At 37.6% G+C, this 20,592-nt stretch overlaps 1 protein-coding gene across 1 annotated transcript in view; it reads left to right on the forward strand.

Moving 5' to 3' along the window:
• Positions 1 to 213: 213 nt before the first annotated feature.
• Positions 214 to 20,592, forward strand: part of LOC149558587 (lipase-like PAD4) — a 38,958-nt gene continuing 18,579 nt past the window's right edge. Inside the window, exons 1-3 of the mRNA XM_089830937.1 lie at positions 214 to 364; positions 406 to 542; positions 1,123 to 1,374. Coding sequence (XP_089687063.1) covers positions 214 to 364; positions 406 to 542; positions 1,123 to 1,374 — 540 coding nt within the window. The remainder of the gene's footprint in view (positions 365 to 405; positions 543 to 1,122; positions 1,375 to 20,592) is intronic.

The following is a 20,592-nucleotide window of genomic DNA, read 5'->3' on the forward strand; positions in this document are numbered from 1 at the left end:
GTTATGTGTTTCTTTCTCTATCTATTTTCTTTATGCTTGGTTGGCTGAAATATTGTTGTTTACCTAATATTGAATCTATAAGTGAAAAATATTTTAATAGGATTTGCACCATACTTCTCTTAAGAGATTAGTGTAGGAAGTTGTTTCCGCACCTGAGTTTCCTTACAATGTATATGTGTATTTACAATATATATTAGCTCCATCATTGTAGATATGACTTCACATGATCAACTTGCTCATCATCCTGAGGGTGATAAGGCTCCTGTTGTGACTCTTCCTGTTGCGACTCCTGATGTGGTTCTTGTTGTGGCTCTTTATGTGGTTCCTACTAAAACTCCTAGTGCAATTTGTTGTGTTGCTCGTGGTGGGATTCGTGCTATGGCCTATGTGTGTCTTGTACTGTAGCTCATCGTAGGGCTCATGGTGGGGCTCATGTTGCAGCTCTTGGTGTGGCTCCTAGTGCAGGTCTTGATGTGGCTCTTGGTGTGGCTCGTATTGGAGGTTCTGGTGCAGCTCCTGCTGGAGGTCCTACTGCAGCTCCTGTGCCACCTCCATGCATTATTTGCATTTGAAAAGTAGGAGATTTTTAGATTAGAGCAATCTATACTGTCCTCTGATGATGGTCTAAATAGAGACATATGTGTGACCATATATAGGAGTTTACATGATCTCACTACTAGATTTAGAGCTCATCATTCTTTTACCCTTGATGTATTAGCTACCATATCTAGGGAGCTTAAAGCTAAGATTTCAAGAGATGCATCTTTTGATGACATCAAGAGGGTGGCCCCCAACGATGTCATCAAACGAGATCTCTTTCCATCATATGAGGGTACACAGGGCATGGTGAGAGGCTATCGAGTGACACGATGTAGAGATCCTATTATCGCTAGTATGATCCATCCTTATTTTTTAGCTGCACATGGTCATTATCTTAATAACAATCAGATACCTCTTTATTTTGCTTAGTAGTTGTACGCTAAGTTCCACATGGGGCTCAACATCAACTACTTAGACATTCTAGATTATTATGGATAGGGACATGGTTAGATCGCAGATTGTGACCAATATCACAGTGCATAATGTCTGCCACCTCCAGATGTGAGATAGTTTGTTGGACAGAGACTTCCTTCGGTGACTCCAACAATAGCGCCTATTGCAGATATAGTTGTCATTGCTTCCCAGAGGGTAGCAATTGGTAGTATTGGACACATTGCATTTGCAACTGCTGGTATCATAGCTAATTCTCTTGATCGTTATATTCACACTCAATGGAGTCATCTAGGTCAACCATCTTTAGAGGCATCTAGTAGTACCTCAAGCACCTCCCCTAATGAGGCATATAGAGTTGTTGGACTACCAGTACTAGGTGACGTTTGTGCTCTTTTAGGATAGCATACACATATGGATTTAGTGTTGTATTTTTTGGAGGATCAATTGCAGAGTATTAGTTATATTTCTAATACATGGGGAATACCAATTTACTTAGTGATGGATGCCATTGGACACCATCAGAGCCTCTTAGTTCCATAGGCACAAACCACACCAATGATAATCACCACACACTATAGCTCACAACATTATGCACTAGGCTCATGACACTCTACAGATGACTTGAGCATACGAGTTAGAGATGTTAAGATCACAACTGAGGGCCTTGATGATTTTGGTGAGTAGTTACGAGAGCTATCTAAGATTGATACTAGTCCAAGCATGGGATTTTTATCGTACATGGACATGTTATTCTGACTCGGCATTGATTCTACACCATTACCCAGCCAGTTACACACTCCACTTTACTCATCATTACTAGCAGTTGGAGATTGTGGCATTAAGGGTGGTTCAATAGGTGTTGGAGTTTCAAGAGATGATACTAGAGTATTAGCACATGATGTTGACAATAGAGGTGCATTGATAGATGATACAATGGAGTCTGATGATCATCCTCCACCTCCTGGGATCTAGGTACACACACATACACACACACACACACAATATTTTTAAATTTAAATATATGGAATTAAAATTTTTAGTATCAAATAGATATTTAATTTAAGTTATAATAAATCATGCAAGCACAGGTCGCCAAGCACATGACTACATCTAGTGTTGGGTCAAGGCATGTACATCAGAGAGATGACTCTATTAAGACACCCAATAGTGCTTAGGTACAAGTTTTAAATAATTTGTAAAGTTATTTATGTTTCAAACTAGATATGCACTCATATAATTCATGTACACATGTGTATATATCTATATCTATATCTATATCTATATGTATGTATGTATATGTATATGTTTAGATAGTTCTAATGTGCGCGCGCGCGTGTGTGTGTGTGTATTTGGAGGGCTTGGTTGATGCACCTCGATCATAGGATGTATAGGAGACTTGATCAGAGGGTCATTATGTTCATATGCATCTTGAGGGGTCCCTCTAGTAGTAGTAGATTTATATATATTGTGATGCATTTATATATTGGAGACTTTGTATATTCTAGAGACTTACATGTACACATGTATTTTAGCATCTCGATGACATGTACATTTCACTATTTATTTGACTATTTAGTACTTCAGTAGTTGGATGGTCACATGTATATGACTTTTTATATTTTGCTACATACATGTTTATTCAAGACTTACAGTTTGCATATGTATAATTTCAGTAGAGATATTAGATATTAGATGCATATCTATGAACCTAATTTATAATTTTGAAAAATAATAATAATTTATAGGGTGATTGAATTGAATTAATGTAGGTGCTTAAAACTACTAAATTAACCCAAATGATTTAGATTACAAATTTAAAACATTATATTTATTTGTAATCATTATAAAATAAACAATTAGTAGGACTAAAGATACAAATTTGGTAAATCAATTAGTAGGAGTAAAGATACAAATTTGTTAAATCAATTAGTAGGACTAAAGATACATATTTGTTAAATCAATTAGTAGGGCTAAAGATAAATATTAATTTTATGTGGATAAAAATATGCTAACTAGGTAAGCCAATACATTATTTTAAAAAACTTTTACAAATATAATATATAAAAACATATTAATAAACTAATAAACTAAGAGTATGACCCTACAATAAACTAACATTAATATATAGTTTTTTAATAAACTAATGATAACTAAGAGTATGATTGTACAATTAAAAACACATAATGAGATGAAATTCAATAGTTTGAAAAGTTGATAAAAGAATTTAGATAACATAGTAAATTATCTTTGATACATATCTATCTAATGATTGTGTAAGTTCCAACTAACTTGTATTGCCTATTTAGATCAAGTTGTTATTATTAAATTCATCCATGACAATTAATATTATTAATTTATATAGTTTTTTAATAAACTAATGATAACTAAGAGTATGATTGTACAATTAAAAAAACATTTAATTCAAGATGAAATTCAATAGTTTGAAAAGAAGTTGATAAAAGAATTCTAACATATTAAATTGTCTTTGATACATATCTATCTTATGATTGTGTAAGTTTCAACTAACTTGTATTGCCTATTTAGATCAAGTTGTTATTATTAAATTCTTCTATGGTAATTAATATTATTAAAAAGTATACATTTAAAAACACATTAATAAACTAATAAACTAAGAGTTATGACCCTACAATAGACTAACATTAATATATAGTTTTTTAATAAACTAATGATAACAATTTTTTAAAAGACTTTTATGAAATATAATATTCTTAACAACCTTCATCCATGTTAATTAATATTATTAAAATGTATACATTCAAAGGTCCTAAAATTTGATATATCAAGGCAAACAACTTTAAATTAATTCAAATTATTATAAAATAAATCTCAAAGGTTAGTTCAACCATGATGTACACTTATAACATGTAATATCTTCTCACGTTCTTCACTGTCTAGTCTCCACTTGCAATGTACACACTTAAATTTGACTGGATGTAGACAAAGCCCAGTAGCAATAACCAAGTGGTTGTATTGTAAAACCTTGTTTTTAGGTTGATAATCAAGAAAGTGTATTCCATGTTGGACTATTTTGTCTTGCTTCAAATATGATCCCTGTATCGCAACAAAACCTGCACCATAAATTAAAATATTTTAAAATTTAATAGATATAAAGTTGTGTGTGTGTGTGTGTGTGTGTGTGTGTAATACCTATGGGGAACAACATTTCATCACTTTCATTAGGATATATAACTTTGTCCTCTCTATGGTACATCACAATAAATAATAACTGACACCTTCATGATTTCTAGGCTCAACAATCACTACAAAGACATCTCCTACATAACAAGTATACACACATGTGTACAATATATATAAAGACAATTCATTGATAATGGGTAAGTGCACCAAGTTGTGGTGCCAAAAGGGGGGTATAAGTGGACACCTTTTTCTTGAAATCAGTAATTTCTGAATTTTAACAAGAATTTGAAAATAGTCACGCTCAAAATTTTATGATATGACAAAAATAAAAGTTGCAGTCCTTTGAATCTAGTTTCTAAACTAGTAATTTTTTTTCAAAATGGTTTAGTTTTAGGTCCTCAAAAAAGGGAGCCACAGAAAGTGGTACTATTTACTCCAAAAAAACATAACACAGTGCAAAGTGTGGCCCCCCTAAAATTTTAATTTTTTTTTTTGAAATTCTTTAATCGCTCTAGTCAAAAGTTACTTAACACTATATAGTTTATCCCAGATTTTTTGAGTAATTTTATAATGTGTATTTTTTTTAATGAATTTTTTTAATTCTAAAGACACATCCCAAAAACATGAAATATCTATGTGCTCCCCCTAGAAATAATTGAAAACTAATCTAAAATCAAATTTTTTTTTTTCAAAGTGTGTAGAATGGAGTCTAGTTTCTTAAAAACTAAGTTGTTGCAAAATTCAATGAATGAGCTAAAATCTATTGCCCAATTAGTACATGGTGGTTTTTGACAAAAAATGGACATACATTCAAAAATAGTTTATAGATGAATGGCTTGAAATAGTTCAAATTAAAAATAAATTATATGGTTATATAGCTAACACAAAAACCTACAATGTCATGTAATTTGATCTTATCGATGCCCAACCACGAGGAATCTTGAAGGATAGCACACAAGAAAAATCAATCATTTTTTGTAACTTTGCAACAAAACACGTCTCAAACCTATTTATAAACTCCAAACCTTTGGGTTGGCTCTCGAAAGAAAAACCAAGCCTTAGGCTTGGTTTTAATGCAAAGCTTTGAATAGTGCATGCGTGCTATTTAATTCTTTTGAATTTGGATCTCAATAGTGTGTATGTGCTATAGTGTGCAAGCACTATTGAAACTTAATTAGTGCATAGAGAAGGAAGAAGAGATGCAAAGAAAGAGCAAGAGAAAGGGGTGGAATGGCTATGTGTGTGTGAGAGAGAGAGAGAGAAAGAGAGATAGAGAGAAAGTGGGGGATGGGAGAGGGGAGAGAGAGTAGGGGATGTGAGAGAGAGGAAGTGAGAGAGAGTAGGGGTGGTAGAGAGAGTACAGGTTGGGAGAGAGAGGAAGTGTGAGAGAGAGTAGGGGTGGCAAAGATAGAGTACAGGATGGGGGAGAGAGATTGAGAGTAGGGGATGAGAGAGAGAGGAAGTGTGAGAGAGTGAGTAGGGGTGGCAGAGAGAGATTAGGTAGTAGGAGAGGGAGTGAGAGAGGGAGAGAGGAAGAGAGAGAGGAGGATGGGAGTGTGTGTGTGTTTGTGAGAGAGAGAGAGAGAGAGAGAGTAGGGCATGGGAGAGAGTGTGAGAGAGAGTAGGGGTGGCAGAGAGAGAAAGTAGGGGATGGGAGAGGGAAGAGAGAGAGTAGGGGATAAGGGAGACAGAGTAGAGAGGGAGAGAGTGAGAGAGAGAGAGAAATAGTAGGTGGTGGAAGAGGGAGTGGGAAAGGGAGAGAGAGGGGGGATGGGAGTGTGTGTGAGAGATCTAAAGAGTAGGGGATGAGAGAGGAGAGAGAGAGGGGGGATGGGAGTGTGTGGTGTGTGAAAGAGAGAGAGTAGGGGATGGGAGAGAGAGAGTAGGCAGTGGGAGAGGGAGTGGGAGAGGGATAGAGAGGGGGGAATGGGAATGTGTGTGTGTGTGTGTGTGTGTGTGTGTGTGTGTGTGTGTGTGTGTATGTGTGTGTGTGTGTGTGTGAGAGAGAGAGAGAGAGAGAGAGAGAGAGAGAGAGAGAGAGAGTATAGGATGGGAGAGAGACATTGAGAGTAGTGGATGGGGAGAGAGGAAGTGTGAGAGAGAGTAGGGGTGGCAGAGAGAGAGTATAGGATGGGAGAGAGAGATTGAGAGTAGGGGATGGGGAGAGAGAGTACAGGATGGGAGAGAGAGATTGAGAGTAGGGGATGGGGGAGAGAGAGAGAGAGAGAGTAGGTGGTGGGAGACAGAGTGGGAGAGGGAGAGTAAGAGAGAGGAGGATGGGAGCGCATGTGTGTGAAAGAGAGAGTAGGGAATGGGAGAGGGGGGAGAGAGAGTAGCTTAAGAGAGAGTAGGGGATGAGAGAGAGAGAGAGAGAGAGAGAGAGAGAGAGAGTAGGCAGTGGGAGAGGTAGTGGGAGAGAGGGAGAGAGTGGAGATGGAAATGTGTGTGTGTGTGTGTGTGTGTGTGAGAGAGAGAGAGAGAGAGAGAGAGAGAGAGAGAGAGTAGGGGATAGGAGAGAGTGTGAAAATGTGAGAGTAGGGGGTGGCAGAGAGAGAGAGTAGAGAGGGAGAGAGTGAGAGTGAGAGTAGGCAGTGGGAGAGGGAGTGGAAGAGGGAGAGCGAGTGAGAGACAAAGTAGGGAATGGGAGAGGAGAGAGAGGGAGGGATGGGTGTGTGTGTGTGAAAGAGAAAGAGTAGGGAATGGGAGAGGGGAGAGAGAGATAGAGAGAGTAGGGGATGAGAGAGAAAGAGAGTAGGCAATGGGAGAGGGAGTGGGAGAGGGAGAGAGAGGGGGGATGGGAGTGTGTGTAAGAGAGAGTATAGGGGATGGGAGAGAGTGTGAGAGTGAGAGAGAGTAGGGGTGGTAGAGAGAGAGTAGAGAGGGAGAGAGTGAGAGAGAGAGACAGTAGGTGGTGGGAGGGAGAGGGGGAATGGGAGTGTGTGTAAGAGAGACAAAGTAGGGGATGGGAGATAGAGAGTAGACAGTGGGAGAGGGAGTGGGAGAGGGAGAGAGGGGGGGAATGGGAATGTGTGTAAGAGAAAGAGAGTAGGGGATGGGAGAGAGAGGAAGTGTGAGACAGAGTAGGGTGGCATAGAGAGTATAGGGTGGGAGAGAGAGATTGAGAGTAGGGGATGGGGAGAGAGAGAGGGAGTACAGGATATGAGAGAGAGATTGAGAGTAGGGGATGGGGGAGAGAGAGAGAGAAAGTAGGTGGTGGGAGAGGGAGAGCGAGAGAGAGGAGGATGGGAGTGCATGTGTGTGAAAGAGAGAGAGTAGGGAATGGGAGAGAGGGAGAGAGAGAGTAGGGGATGGGAGAGAGAGAGTAGGCGATGGGAGAGGGAGAGAGAGGGGGGATGGAAATGTGTGTAAGAGAGAGAGAGAGTAGGGGATGGGAGAGAGTGTGAAAATGTGAGAGAGAGTAGGGGATGGCAGAGAGAGTAGAGAGGGAGAGAGTGAGAGTGAGAGTGAGAGAGAGAGAGAGAGTAGGCAGTGGGAGAGGGGAGAGAGAGAGTAGAGAGAGAGAGAGAGAGAGTAGCAGATGGGAGAGAGACTAGGTGGTGGGAGAGGGAGTGGGAGAGGGAGAGAGGGGGGGTGGGAGTGTGTGTAAGAGAGAGAGTAGGGGATGGGAGAGTGTGAGAGAGAGTAGGAGGTGGCAGAGAGAGAGAGAGAGAATGGGATGGGAGAGACTGTGAGAATAGGGGATGGGAGAGACTATGAGAGAGAATAGGGGGATGGGAGAGAGAGTGAGAGTAGGGGATGGGAGAGAGTAGAGAGGGGGATAGAGAGAGAGAGAGAGAGAGAGAGAGAGAGAGAGAGTAGAGAGGGGGAGAGAGAGAGAGAGAGAGAGTGTGTGTGTGTGTGTGTGTGTGTGTGAGAGAGAGAGAGAGAGAGAGAGAGAGATAGTAGGTAGTGGGAGAGGGAGTAGGAGAGGGGGAGAGAGAGAGGGGGGATGGGAGTGTGTGTGAGAGATCTAGAGAGTAGGGGATGGGAGAGGAGAGAGGGTGAGAGAGAGTAGGTGGTGGGAGAGGGAGAGAGAGAGAGAGTAGGTGGTGGGAGAGGGAGAGTGAAAGAGAGAGAGTAGGGGATGGGAGAGAGAGGAAGTGAGAGAGAGAGAGTAGGGGTGGCAGAGAGAGTACAGGTTGGGAGAGAGATTAAGAGTAGGAGATGGGGAGAGAGAGAGTATAGGATGGGAGAGAGAGATTGAGAGTAGGGGATGGGGGAGAGAGAGAGAGTAGGTAGTGGGAGACAGAGTGGGAGAGGGAGAGTGAGAGAGAGGAGGATGGGAGTGCATGTGTGTAAAAGAGAGAGAGTAGGGAATGGGAGAGGGGGAGAGAGAGAGTAGCTCGAGAGATAGTAGGGGATGGGAGAGAGAGATTAGGTGATGGGAGAGGGAGTGGGAGAGGGAGAGAGAGGGGGGATGGAAATGCGTGTAAGAGAGAGAGAGAGTAGGGGATGGGAGAGAGTGTGAAAATGTGTGAGAGAGTAGGGGGTGGCAAAGAGAGAGTAGAAAGGGAGAGAGTGAGAGTGAGAGAGGGAGAGAGTGAGAGTGAGAGTGAGAGAGAGAGTAGGTAGTGGGAGAGGGGAGAGAGAAAGTAGAGATAGAGAGACAGTAGCAGATGGGAGAGAGAGACTAGGTGGTGGGAGAGGGAGAGGGAGAGGGAGAGAGGGGGGATGGGAGTGTGTGTAAGAGAGAGAGAGTAGGGGATGGGAGAGAGTGTGAGAGAGAGTAGGAGGTGGCAGAGAGAGAGAACGGGATGGGGGAGAGAGAGAGTGAGAGTAGGGGATCAGAGAGAGTGTGAGAGAGAGTAGGGGATGGGAGAGAGAGTGAGAGTAGGGGATGGGAGAGAGAGTAGAGAGGGAGAGAGAGAGAGATAGTAGGTAGTGGGAGAGGGAGTGGGAGAGGGAGAGAGAGAGAGGGGGGATGGGAGTGTGTGTGGGAGATCTAGAGAGTAGGGGATAGGAGAGGAGAGAGGGTGAGAGAGAGTAGGCGGTGGGAGAGGGAGAGAGAGAGTAGGCGGTGGGAGAGGGAGAGTGAGAGTAGGGGATGGGAGAGAGAGAGAGAGAGAGAGAGAGAGAGATATTAGGGGATGGGAGAGGGAAGAGAGAGAGAGAGAGAGAGAGAGAGAGTAGGGGATGGGAGAGAGTAGCTTGAGAGAGAGGGGGGATGGGAGTGTGTGAGACAGAGAGAGTAGGTGATGGGAGAGGAGAGAGAGTAGGGGATGGGAGAGAGAGAGAGTAGGTGATGGGAGAGGGAGTAGGAGAGGAAGAGAGAGAGAGAGTAGGCGATGGGAGAGGGAGTAGGAGAGGGAGAGTGAGAGAGAGAGTAGGAGATGGGAGAGGAGAGAGAGAGTAGGGGAGAAAAGAGTGATACGAGCTAGAGTAGGTTGGGGGATGGTGGGATAGGGAGAGATGTGTTTTGACATAGTGCATACATGCTTGCTATAGTGTGTACGCACTATGTCAAATTACCCAAAAATGGTAAAAAAAAAAGTTTGGGTCCCATTTCATTAATTCTCTGCTTTTGGTTTGTTGTGCATTCTGTTGTTCTGATAGAAAACATGGGTTTCAACATAGAAAACACTATTTGAAGACTTTTTGAAGCTAGCAAACACCAAATTCAATCATTGGATACGTGTTTTGAAGACTTTTTGAATATTCTTTGTATAGTAAATGTTAGTGCAATCCTTTTTAAATATTGTTTTTTGATATATAGATACATATTTGATTATAATTTGACATGTTCAATATATAGTGAATTCTTTGAAATTTGTATGTTTGAATGAAATATTATTTTGAAATGGTTAAAAATTTGACAAGTTGTTTGATATATATATTGTGTATTCATTCAAATAATTGTAATTTTTATATGTATTTGAACGATTTGTAATTTACACATTGTAAGTAATTCAGATGTTTGAATAATTTGACATGTAGAAATCATCATCATGCCAAGAAAGAATCCAAAAACTCAAACAAATGAAGATAGCGAGAGAGATTTGGAAATTAAAAGTGATAAAATGAAACTACTACGTGAACAAAGAAAATTGCAAAGCAATAATGAAGAATTGACTTTCGAAGAGGATCAAGAACCACCGATACAAAGAAACAAAGAGGAAGAATTGGAAAGATAGAGAACAAATGAGATTGTTACACTCAATAAGACAATTGAATTATGAAGCTACAACATCTTTCAATGTTGGAGTCATATCATCCTCTCATGTTGAAGAGACGCTAATTTGTAGATTCGATTATGTACACACTCCATCATGTCATGTTGAAAACACAACATCAACGCATCAAGTAGGTGATATTCGATCTTTTGCATCTTATTGCCAAGACACATCATCTTCGGTTCAAGGTACGCAATACACTCAACCTTATGTTGATGTTCAAAATGTTTAGGGAATGGAAGAGATTATAACACCTTCTAGAATTCATTTTAGAAGACCAAAATATTTGATTGATATTGATACTAACATTTTGAAATCAATGCTTGACAAGATTAGCAAGCGTACTTGTCAAAGAAAAGTTAATTGTATGTGAAGATTATTTTTTGAAGAATTAAATATTACAGGTCAATGCCAATTATTTGTTCAAATGATGAGGATAATGTTGTTTAGTTGATGTATAATTTGGGAGAACCAAAAGACTATTTAGGTCTACTAAAAAAAATGTAACTTTTGATATTTTAGGATATAAAATGTCTATTGATGGATTTGACAAGAATTAAAGTACACAAACAATCAATTTACTCTTCCATAAAATGGTTCCTATGTTAACAACTTTTACTATACTTCTTGATTTTGTTTCAGCATTTAATGTGATTGTAATATTGATTTGTAACTGAAGGAGGACAAAGCAAAAAGAGTAAACAAGTTGCATCTGTGAACACACCTACAAATGGAAGTGGAAGAAAATCTAAGGGAGCTAAGGAAGTGAAAACTATAATAAATCAGGACCAAATAGGGATATCATCATATACAGGTGCAAGGAGTTCAAATGACGAACCTTTGGTATGTAAACTCCAAAATACCATTTTTAGTTTTAAACTAAACTTGAGTATGCATTTGACTTATTTATCCTGAAAATGCAGAATGCATGGAGATCACATGCATGGACTGATTAGTAGACTCATGAGGGAGGTTATAATGTTTTACAATGTTAAGATTAGTTTCAAGTTGATATTAGCCCATTTATAAAGGCTTGAGACTCATTGGTGTTTCTATAAACCTTGAGTCCTTAAGACCTATAGGGCATTTGTGGGATCATGGTATGCCAAAAAGTGGTGATATGAAAAAGTTGGAGTTTTAAAACATCTAAAAACATTTCAAAATATGTTATGATTTTCTCCTCACCCATCCTAATACCAAAGAAAAAGGTGATACCATACATTTTTGGGTATCTAGTCCTATATTGAGTACCCGATCCAATATCAAGTATCCAATATTATCGAGTACTTGATATTGGATCAGATAATCAAAACTTATGACCACAAAATTAAATCAATAAACCCGAGCATTATTTTCCACTGATGTTCTTGTTATTGGAGAAAACTAGGGGCCCCATTTCAGATATATGATATGAGATCGAGTATAGGATCAAGGCAACCTCAAGTAAGTCCATTTTTTTGTTTATTTGATTATTTTCATTGAACTCTATTTAAATTTAAGTTTTTAAATACAAATCATTAGTTTTTTAAATTTTAATTAAAAACTATTTATACAAACAATAATTTTGGATTCTTTGCAATTTAAAAGGCATGGCTGACCAAATGATGTTCCTCAAAACCCTCTTCCAAACATTCCATAACCCCATCAAAATCATCAACCTCTACCAAACGATCCACTACCCCCTTAAATCCCTTCTTGAATTGAAGATTTAATACAAGAAGATCTTACCAAATGGAGGGGTTTTCAAGCCACATATAACAATATACCTAGATTGGCTCCCATGTTATCCACGTTAAACACCAATGTGGATAATATTCAAACACTTACCAATTAGCATGAAATGATCCACAAGGAAAAATCAAGCCTTAGGCTTGGTAGAATCCAAAGCTTTAAATAGTGTGTGGGCTCCATAGCACACACACATTATTTAAAGCATTTTTAAATTTAGGCTTACATAGCTTGTACACACTATAGTGCACACACACTTGTAAGCATGAATTTCAATACAGAGGGAGGAGAGAGGGTACAAAATGAGAGAGAGTAGAGGATGGGGAGAGAGTAGGAGATGGGAGAGGATCAAATAGGGAGAGAGGGAGAGAGAGAGAGAGAGAGAGAGAGAGAGAGAGAGAGAGAGAGAGAGAGAGAGAAGGGGATTAGAGAAGGTGGGATAGGGAGAGAGGGACAAAGAAATGGAGAGAGGGAGAGAGTAGGGGATGGGAGAGAGTGTGATGGGGGGGGAGGGGGGTAGAGAGATGTGTGTGAGAAATATATAGTAAAAGAGAGGAGTAGGAGAGAGATTTAGCTAGAGAAATATGGAGATGAAGATCAAGATAGATACATGAATATATATATATATATATATATATATATATATATATATATCTAGAGAGAGAGAGAGAGAGAGAGAGAGAGAGAGAGAGAGAGAGAGGGTAGGGGATGTGAGTGGGTGGGATAGAGAGAGGGTGGGGGAGAGAGAGAGTAGGGGATGGGAGAGGGTGGGATATGAAGAGATAGATTTTTCACATAGTGTGTGCTTGCACTATATGAAAACACCAAAAAATGGTTATAACAAAAGTTTTGGCCCCTACTGACCCATATTCTATTATTCCGATAGAAAACATGGGTTTCATTCTGTTGGAAGATATCAAACACTAAATTCAATCATTGGATACACTATTTGAAGGTTTTTTGAACATTCTTTCATGCTATTGGAAGCTCGCAAACACTGAATTCAATCATTGGATAAACTATTTGAAGGCTTTTTAAACATTCTTTCTATAGAAAAGGTTAGTGTAGTCCTATTTAAATATTATTTCTTACTATAGAGACAAATTTCATTATAATTTGACATGTAGAAATCATCATCATTCCAGGAAGAAGACCAAAAACTCAAACAATAAAAGAGAGGGAGAGAGATTTGGCAATTAAAAGAGATAAATGAAACTACTACGTGAACAAAGAAAATTGTAATGCAATAATGAAAAAGTATCTTTTGAAGAGGAACAAGGCGATACAAAGAAACAAAGAGCAAGAATTGGAAAGACAAAGAGAACGAATGAGACTCTTATACTCAAGAAGAAAATTGAATTGTGAAGCTACACCATCTTCCAATGTTGGAGTCATATCATCATCTTATCATGAAGAGACACTAATTTCTATGTTTGATGATGTACACACTCCATCATGTCATGTTGAAGGCACGACATCAACATATCAAGTAGGTAATAGTCCATCTTTTGCATCTTATTACCAGGGCACATCATCTATAGTTCAAGGTATGCAAAACACTCAACCTTATGTTGATGTTCAAAATGTTGACGGAATGGAAAAGATTATAACACCTTCTAGAATTTGTTTTAGAAGACCAAAATATTTGATTAATATTGGTACTAAAATGTTGAAATCAATGTCCGACAAGATTAGCAAGCGTACTTGTCAAAGAAAAGTTAATCGTTTGAGGAGATTATTCTTTAAAGAATTAAATATTATAGGTCAATGCCAATTATTTGTTAAAATGATGAGGAATTTAAAATTTAGGCCCATCACGAAGATTCTTGGGCTAAGAACAATGAATTATTTAAATGAAAAAAATATTAATGTAGAGAATCTAATGAGTGCATATGACAAAGTGGGTTCTAAATTATGCACCAAAGATAGTAATATTACAAGACATGTACTTACATCGACAATAGTAATTACCCAAATGAAGAAAGCTTGACTCATAAGAAAAACAAAAAAAACATTGAAAATTGGTAGAGGTACTCTAAAGGAGAGCCATGATAAGGCATGAGAGATTGGAAAATCCAACAAAAAATGAGTTATGGACATTTAGTGGTAGACTACTACAAAAGGATAAAGAAATTAATGAAACTTTAAAATTGTTGATTACAGATTTTTGGACAAATAACACGTGTTTCCCCTAATCAAAGAGATGTTGTAAGGAGGATTGGTAGCTTAAATCATGACCCACATGTGAAACATTTTTTGGACTCAACTCAGAGACAAATTTTTGTAAAATTTATTGGTATGTATCCTCAAATTTGAATAAGTCAACGATTTTTTGAGATGGGTAAAAAATTTTATGTGAAGATAAATCACACATGCACAACTTGTTGTAGGATACATATTGAATTTTCTAACCATTTTGATGTTTTTAGGAATATATGTGTGTTTTTGCATTCTAAGTTTGTTTTGTAGGATTGTGACATGAATGAGCCACCTAGATCTTCAAGGGAATTCAAATTCAACATTTTATGTGAAATAGGGGATAGTCAACAATTTTTCAAGATGTCATGCTTGGATGGTACATGCTTATTTTGTGGTTCTTTGCAGCTTTTATCAACTTGTGAACATATGGATAGTAGAAATGCAATTGAAAATGAAATAGTAGATTACAAAAAATATAAGACACTGACATATGCTCTAAAAGATGGGAAACTGGGAAAAATATGTGATTTAGTCATTGACAAGATGCCAGTATATGAGTTCATGAAGACTTTTCATGAAAATATTATTTACAAGTATGCAAGGAATAGACATAGAGCTTGATGGCTATATTTGCAATACAAGTTATGCAAGGATACATTTCCACTGGATACCATTGTTTTGGTTGTAGACTTCATAGAGAACTACACACTACAACCACAAAATAAAGTGCAAGCAAAGTATTGTACTTCTCAATAGGTTTCCATATTTGTTGACATAACATTCATGTGTTCACCTACAAGTATAGAGGATGATAGGTAGATATTGAAGGAGTGCCATTTTTACATTAGCGATGATCAATCACATTCTACGGAGCTTGTACATGGTTTTTTTCAACTATTTTATAGAGATTTGGCTAATAGGGGCATACCATATCACCAGCACATTATTTGGTCAAACAATTGTGTATCTCAATTCAAGAATGCATGGATGTTCTATTGGTTGAGCAGGATGCACAGGTTGGTTAGAATTCAATATATGTCAAATTTTACAGAGGCTAGTCATGGAAAGGGAGACCATGATGGTGCAAGCACATGCATCAAATGAGCCTTAGCTCATGAAGAGCTAAAGTAAAAATATGGAGCAATATTGACAGCTACAAAATCTATCATCTAGTGGTGTAACACTATAATGGGTCTTGGTAAGGAAGGTGAGTCTACGGTTCATATATTTTTTTAGTCATTAGATAATGCTAACATTGCACCATATGAGGATTGTTGCACACTAACAGGATCAAGTGAGTTGCACTCTTTCAAAAGCTTTAGTGCAGGTTCATGGAGTATCCACACATGAAAAAATGATATGCTATTGTCCATCACGAGAAGAGAAAAATTGGAATGAGTGTGAGTCGACTGAATGGGTGGGCAAAAGGGATATACGAGTTTTGGACCCAATTGAGACCTATTGTCCTCCACAAGAACTGGAAATGGTAAAGATGGATTCATCCATTGACTTTGACCACTTGTCTGATCTAGTACAACCTATATATATATATATATATATATATATATATATATATCTTTGTAAATTCAATATGTAACTTTATAACTTTTACCTAAGTATTTTTTGAATTAATGATCACATTTTATACATTTCTCATTGCAAGCCATGTTTTTGTTGTTATTGCACTTGAAGTCAATGAAGAAGGAACAAATTATTATTTGTTTCATTGTGTTCAAGCAAAAAAAATTGGATTAATCAGTTATGGATGGTGAAGGTTTAGAGTACCATATAGGTGTGGTGGTTGTAATCGACACATGGCTTAAACGATATTCTATGAAGAACCCTAACTTGTGGTTATTTGAGGATTGGCAAATAGAGAGAAAGATTATTCATTATTCAAACCTTGTTGTCACGTCAAATGTCCACTTGATAAACTATGGTAGAAAACCACATAATAAGACTCTTTGGAAGGTTCGTGAGTCAGACCATGAGCCAATACTTGAGACATTAAAATGTAGAGTAGATCCAGTTGGTTCATTAGATTGAATATAATTACAAAAACATGAAATCTTAAGGTAAAATTTTTTTAGGTTTGGGAAACTAAGGTATTTGGTTACCTAATAGGTCCTAAAAATCCTAACTATGGTCCTAGAATGGCCCTAGATGGACCCATTTGATTGAAAGATGCAAAGAGAAAAAATTGTTCAAAAGTTGCAAAGTTGCTCAAAATGTTACTTGAGCAACTTTTGTAGTTTTTGTAAAAAGTTGAAAATGATAGTCTGGGAAGTTTTAACTATCCATAGTTGGGTATTTTAGCAAGGGGAAGCATATTTTGGAAGGTTAGAAAATTTTCAGGATGGGGAAGCACTTAAATCCCTAAGATGGTCAAAAGTTACTCAATGAGCGAAAAGTTTCTCGATAGGTTAAAAGTTGCTATGGATGGGAAACTAAGGTATTTGGCTACGTTATAGGTCATAGGAATCTTAACAAGGGTCGTAGAATTTTCCTAGATGGACCCATTTGAGCGAAAGATGTAAAGGGAAAAAATTGCTCAAAAGTTGCAAAGTTGCTTGAGCAACTTTTGCAATTTTTGCAAAAAGTTGCAAATGGAGGTTTGGGATGTTGTAACTATCCGTGCTTAGGTATATGAGAATGGGAGACATATTTTGGAATGTTAGAAGGTTTCTAGTCATATTTTGCACTCCTTTCCAACCAAGTTGCATTTTTTAGCAACTTTTGCAATTTTGCACAAAAAGTGCAACTTTTGCAAAGTTCGCTAGATTTCACTTCTAGGACTTGGAAAAGGTTCCAAATTATTAAAAATAACTAAAGACACCTAATCCTAGGTTATCTTGACCAAAAAATCTAAAAGACCCAATTTTGCTAATTAGCAACTTTTGCTCATATCTTGCACAAAGTGGCATAGGCATACATATCTTGCTCATATCTCTCTCACCATTCATCCTGGCATCAAACTGTCTATTCTATTATCTTTGGGTGGCTAGGTAGACCCTAGTTCCAAGCTCATCACATATTATTGACCACTCAAACATTCTTGGACATGCCGAACTAAATTGACCCTAAGAGTCATTAAATATCATAGGGTAGTGATCTTTGTTAGGGCATATCTTATAGCTCATGTGAGCTATGGATTTAATTCTAGGTGCTATAGGATTGTGTTCCTAACACCTAAAATAACCTCTCTTACCTTTTGGAGATTGGATTTCATTTTGATTTTGCAGCCCCATCTCGGGTGATGCTGAAACTTGTAGTGTTGGCTAGTACAAAGTCACCAACTGGTGAATCTCTCTAACTGTTTGTCATGGGATCAAACTATCTATTCCCTTAGCTCTAGGTGGCTGGGTAAACCTTAGTTCCAAGCTCGTCCTATTCCATTGATTGCTTGAACATTCTTGGGCATGCCTAACCGAATTGACCCTAAGAGTCATTAAATGTCATAGAGTAGCAATCTTTGATGGGGCATATCTCAGAGCTCATACAAGGTATGGATGCAATTTTGAGTGCTATAGGACCATGTTTCCAACACCTAAAATAACCTCTATCACTTTTTGAAGATTGGATTTTGTTTTCATTTTGTGGCCTCATCTCAAGTGATGTTGAAACTTGTAGTGTTGGCTAGTGCAAAGTTTCCAGTTGGTGAATCTCTCTAATCGTTAGTCATGGGATCAAACCATCTATTATGTTAGCTTTGGGTGGCCGAGTAAACCCTAGTTCAAAGCTTGTCCTATCCTTTTGACTGTTTGAATGTTCTTGGGCACACTGAACAAAATTGACCCTAAGAGTCATCAAATGTTATAGGGCATCAATCTTTGACGGGGCATATCTTGGAGCTCATGCGAGGTATGGATGCAATTCTAGGTGCTACCAAAACCTATTATCAACACCTACAATAACCTCTCCCTCTTTTTGGAGATTGGATTCCATTTTGATTTTGTGGCCCCATCTCAGGTGATGTTGAAACTTGTAGTATTGGCTAGTACAAAGTCACCAACTAGTGAATCTCTCTAACCATTCATTATGGGATCAGATTGTCTATTTTGTTAGTTTTGAGTGGCTAGGTAAACCCTATTTTCAAGCTTTTCCTACCCTGTTGACCACTCAAATGTTCTCGGACACGCTGAACTAAATTGACCCTAAGAGTCATTAAATTTCATAGGGTAGTGATCTTTGATAGGGCATATCTCAGAGCTCGTATGAGGTATGGATACAGTTATGGCTGCTTCAGTATCGTGTTTCTAACACCTATAATAACCTCTCACTCTTTTTGGAGATTGGATTTCATTTTGATTTTGCAACCCCATCTTGGGTGATGTTGAAACTTGTAGTGTTGGCCAATACAAAGTCCCCAACTAGTGAATCTCTCTAACCATTCATCATGAGATTGAACTGTCTATTTTTCTAGCTTTAGGTGGCTACGTAATTCCTAGTTCCAAGATTTTCCTATCCCTTTTACTACTTGAACATTCTTGGGCACGCCAAAAAAAATTGACCCTAAGAGTCGTTAAATGCCATAGGGAAGTGATCTTTGACGAGGCATATCTCAGAGCTCATGTGAGGTATGGATGTAACTCTAGGTGCTACAAGATCATTTTTTTGACACCTACAATAACCTCTCACACTTTTTGGAGATTGGATTCCATTTTGATTTTGCAACTCCACCTTAGGTGATGCTAAAACTTGTGGTATGGGGCACCTAGGTGGAAACTGGATATGTCATCTCATCCAATGATGAAGACTCATGATAGAAGGTAAAGGGGTGATCATACACCTCATTTTGAACATGGTATTTTTTTTGGTAATAAGGCAATCCTTGTTTGTAAGGTCAAGGAACTTGAGGTCACCTATAAACCCAAGTTGCCTTAGTCCAAAGGATTTTTTCTTTTTTGTTATTTTTGTTAATAAGATAACTCAAGAAGTGTTTTGAGAGTCATTACACCTTATATAGGTTCTATTTGTTACCAAAAACCACTTGGTTAAGTTCTAGGAAGAGTTAGTGCAAAAATTGCATTTTGTAATAAAAGTTGCTGACAACTTTTTGGCAAATTTGGGAATTTTTTGGAAAATGTTGAAATTAAACTTGTAACCAATCAAAACAACTAATAATCAGTTGGAATGGAATACCTTTTTTTTTTTCAAGTTCAGTGGAGAAAAACAAAGTTGTTGTCCAAAAACCACAAAAAGGGCTACAAGGGCAATTAGGCCTATTGAGAGAAGTTTTGCAAAATACATGTTAGGAGAGTAAACTAGTTGTGGAAAGATCATTATTAGGTGTTCCTTGAAGTATCTAAGGTGTTACTTTGAAGCAAGAAGTTGATTATGATTCATTTATCAAATTTTCTCATTTTTCCCTTATTGCTTCCCAAGTCTTGAACAGGGAAAGTGATCGAGTAGTTTTGTGAATTTGGATAGAAGTTTGTTCAATGTTATAAAAAAGTTGGAAATATTCTTTGAAGACACTTAGGAAGGTGGAAAGGTAGTTTTCCTTAAAAGTGTTCTTATTGGGAATCCACTAGTTTTTGGTGTGAGCACTTTGCATCATTTTGGATGCAAATTACATTAAAATGAAATACATGAAATGTACTTAAAACTTAAACAAGAAAAACAAGATATATATTATGATAACCAATAATGTTATAAATTAACAAACATATAATATATTATGATAACCAATAATGTCATACACAAACAAAAATATCATATATAATGATAACCAATAATGTCATAAGTCTAATAATGTCATCCATTGAAAATATGTCATACATTAAATATTAAATGTCATATATACATCAAATGTATGTTGAATATATCCACTAACATAAAATCCAAGACATCTATCGACTAATGCCTATACATGTGTGTCTATCCCTATATCTTCTCCTTCTCACAAGGGGAAGGAAACAAATCCCCAGAGGTCTTCAGTCATTGCATGGAGGGAGATGATGGGAATGATGAGATCTTCCTCACACATTCGCTTGCCCTCTTGTTTAGACTCCTCTCTATTTGGAGCTGATACAAACAAAGTAGATATGAATCAATAATTATTATACATTGAAATCAAATATATGTACACACAAAACTAATTATTTTCTTACCGCCTTCAAATAGTCACTCTATACATCCACCTCAAAGGCTCATGGATGATCGGGAATAACAAAGCCCTACAAAAATTCAATCAAATATAATCACTCGATTATACTTATAAATTCCATTTGAAATTTTAATACTAACTATTATAAATAATAACTAAAACTATGAAAACTCTTTCATACCTCGATCAATGGCTCTAAACTAGCAATTGTGGCAACAACTTCATGATCGATGG

Source organism: Cupressus sempervirens, chromosome 5, assembly GCF_028749045.1.
Source record: "Cupressus sempervirens isolate cs-2001-9-10 chromosome 5, ASM2874904v1, whole genome shotgun sequence".
In the NCBI taxonomy this organism is placed as follows: Eukaryota; Viridiplantae; Streptophyta; class Pinopsida; order Cupressales; family Cupressaceae; genus Cupressus; species Cupressus sempervirens.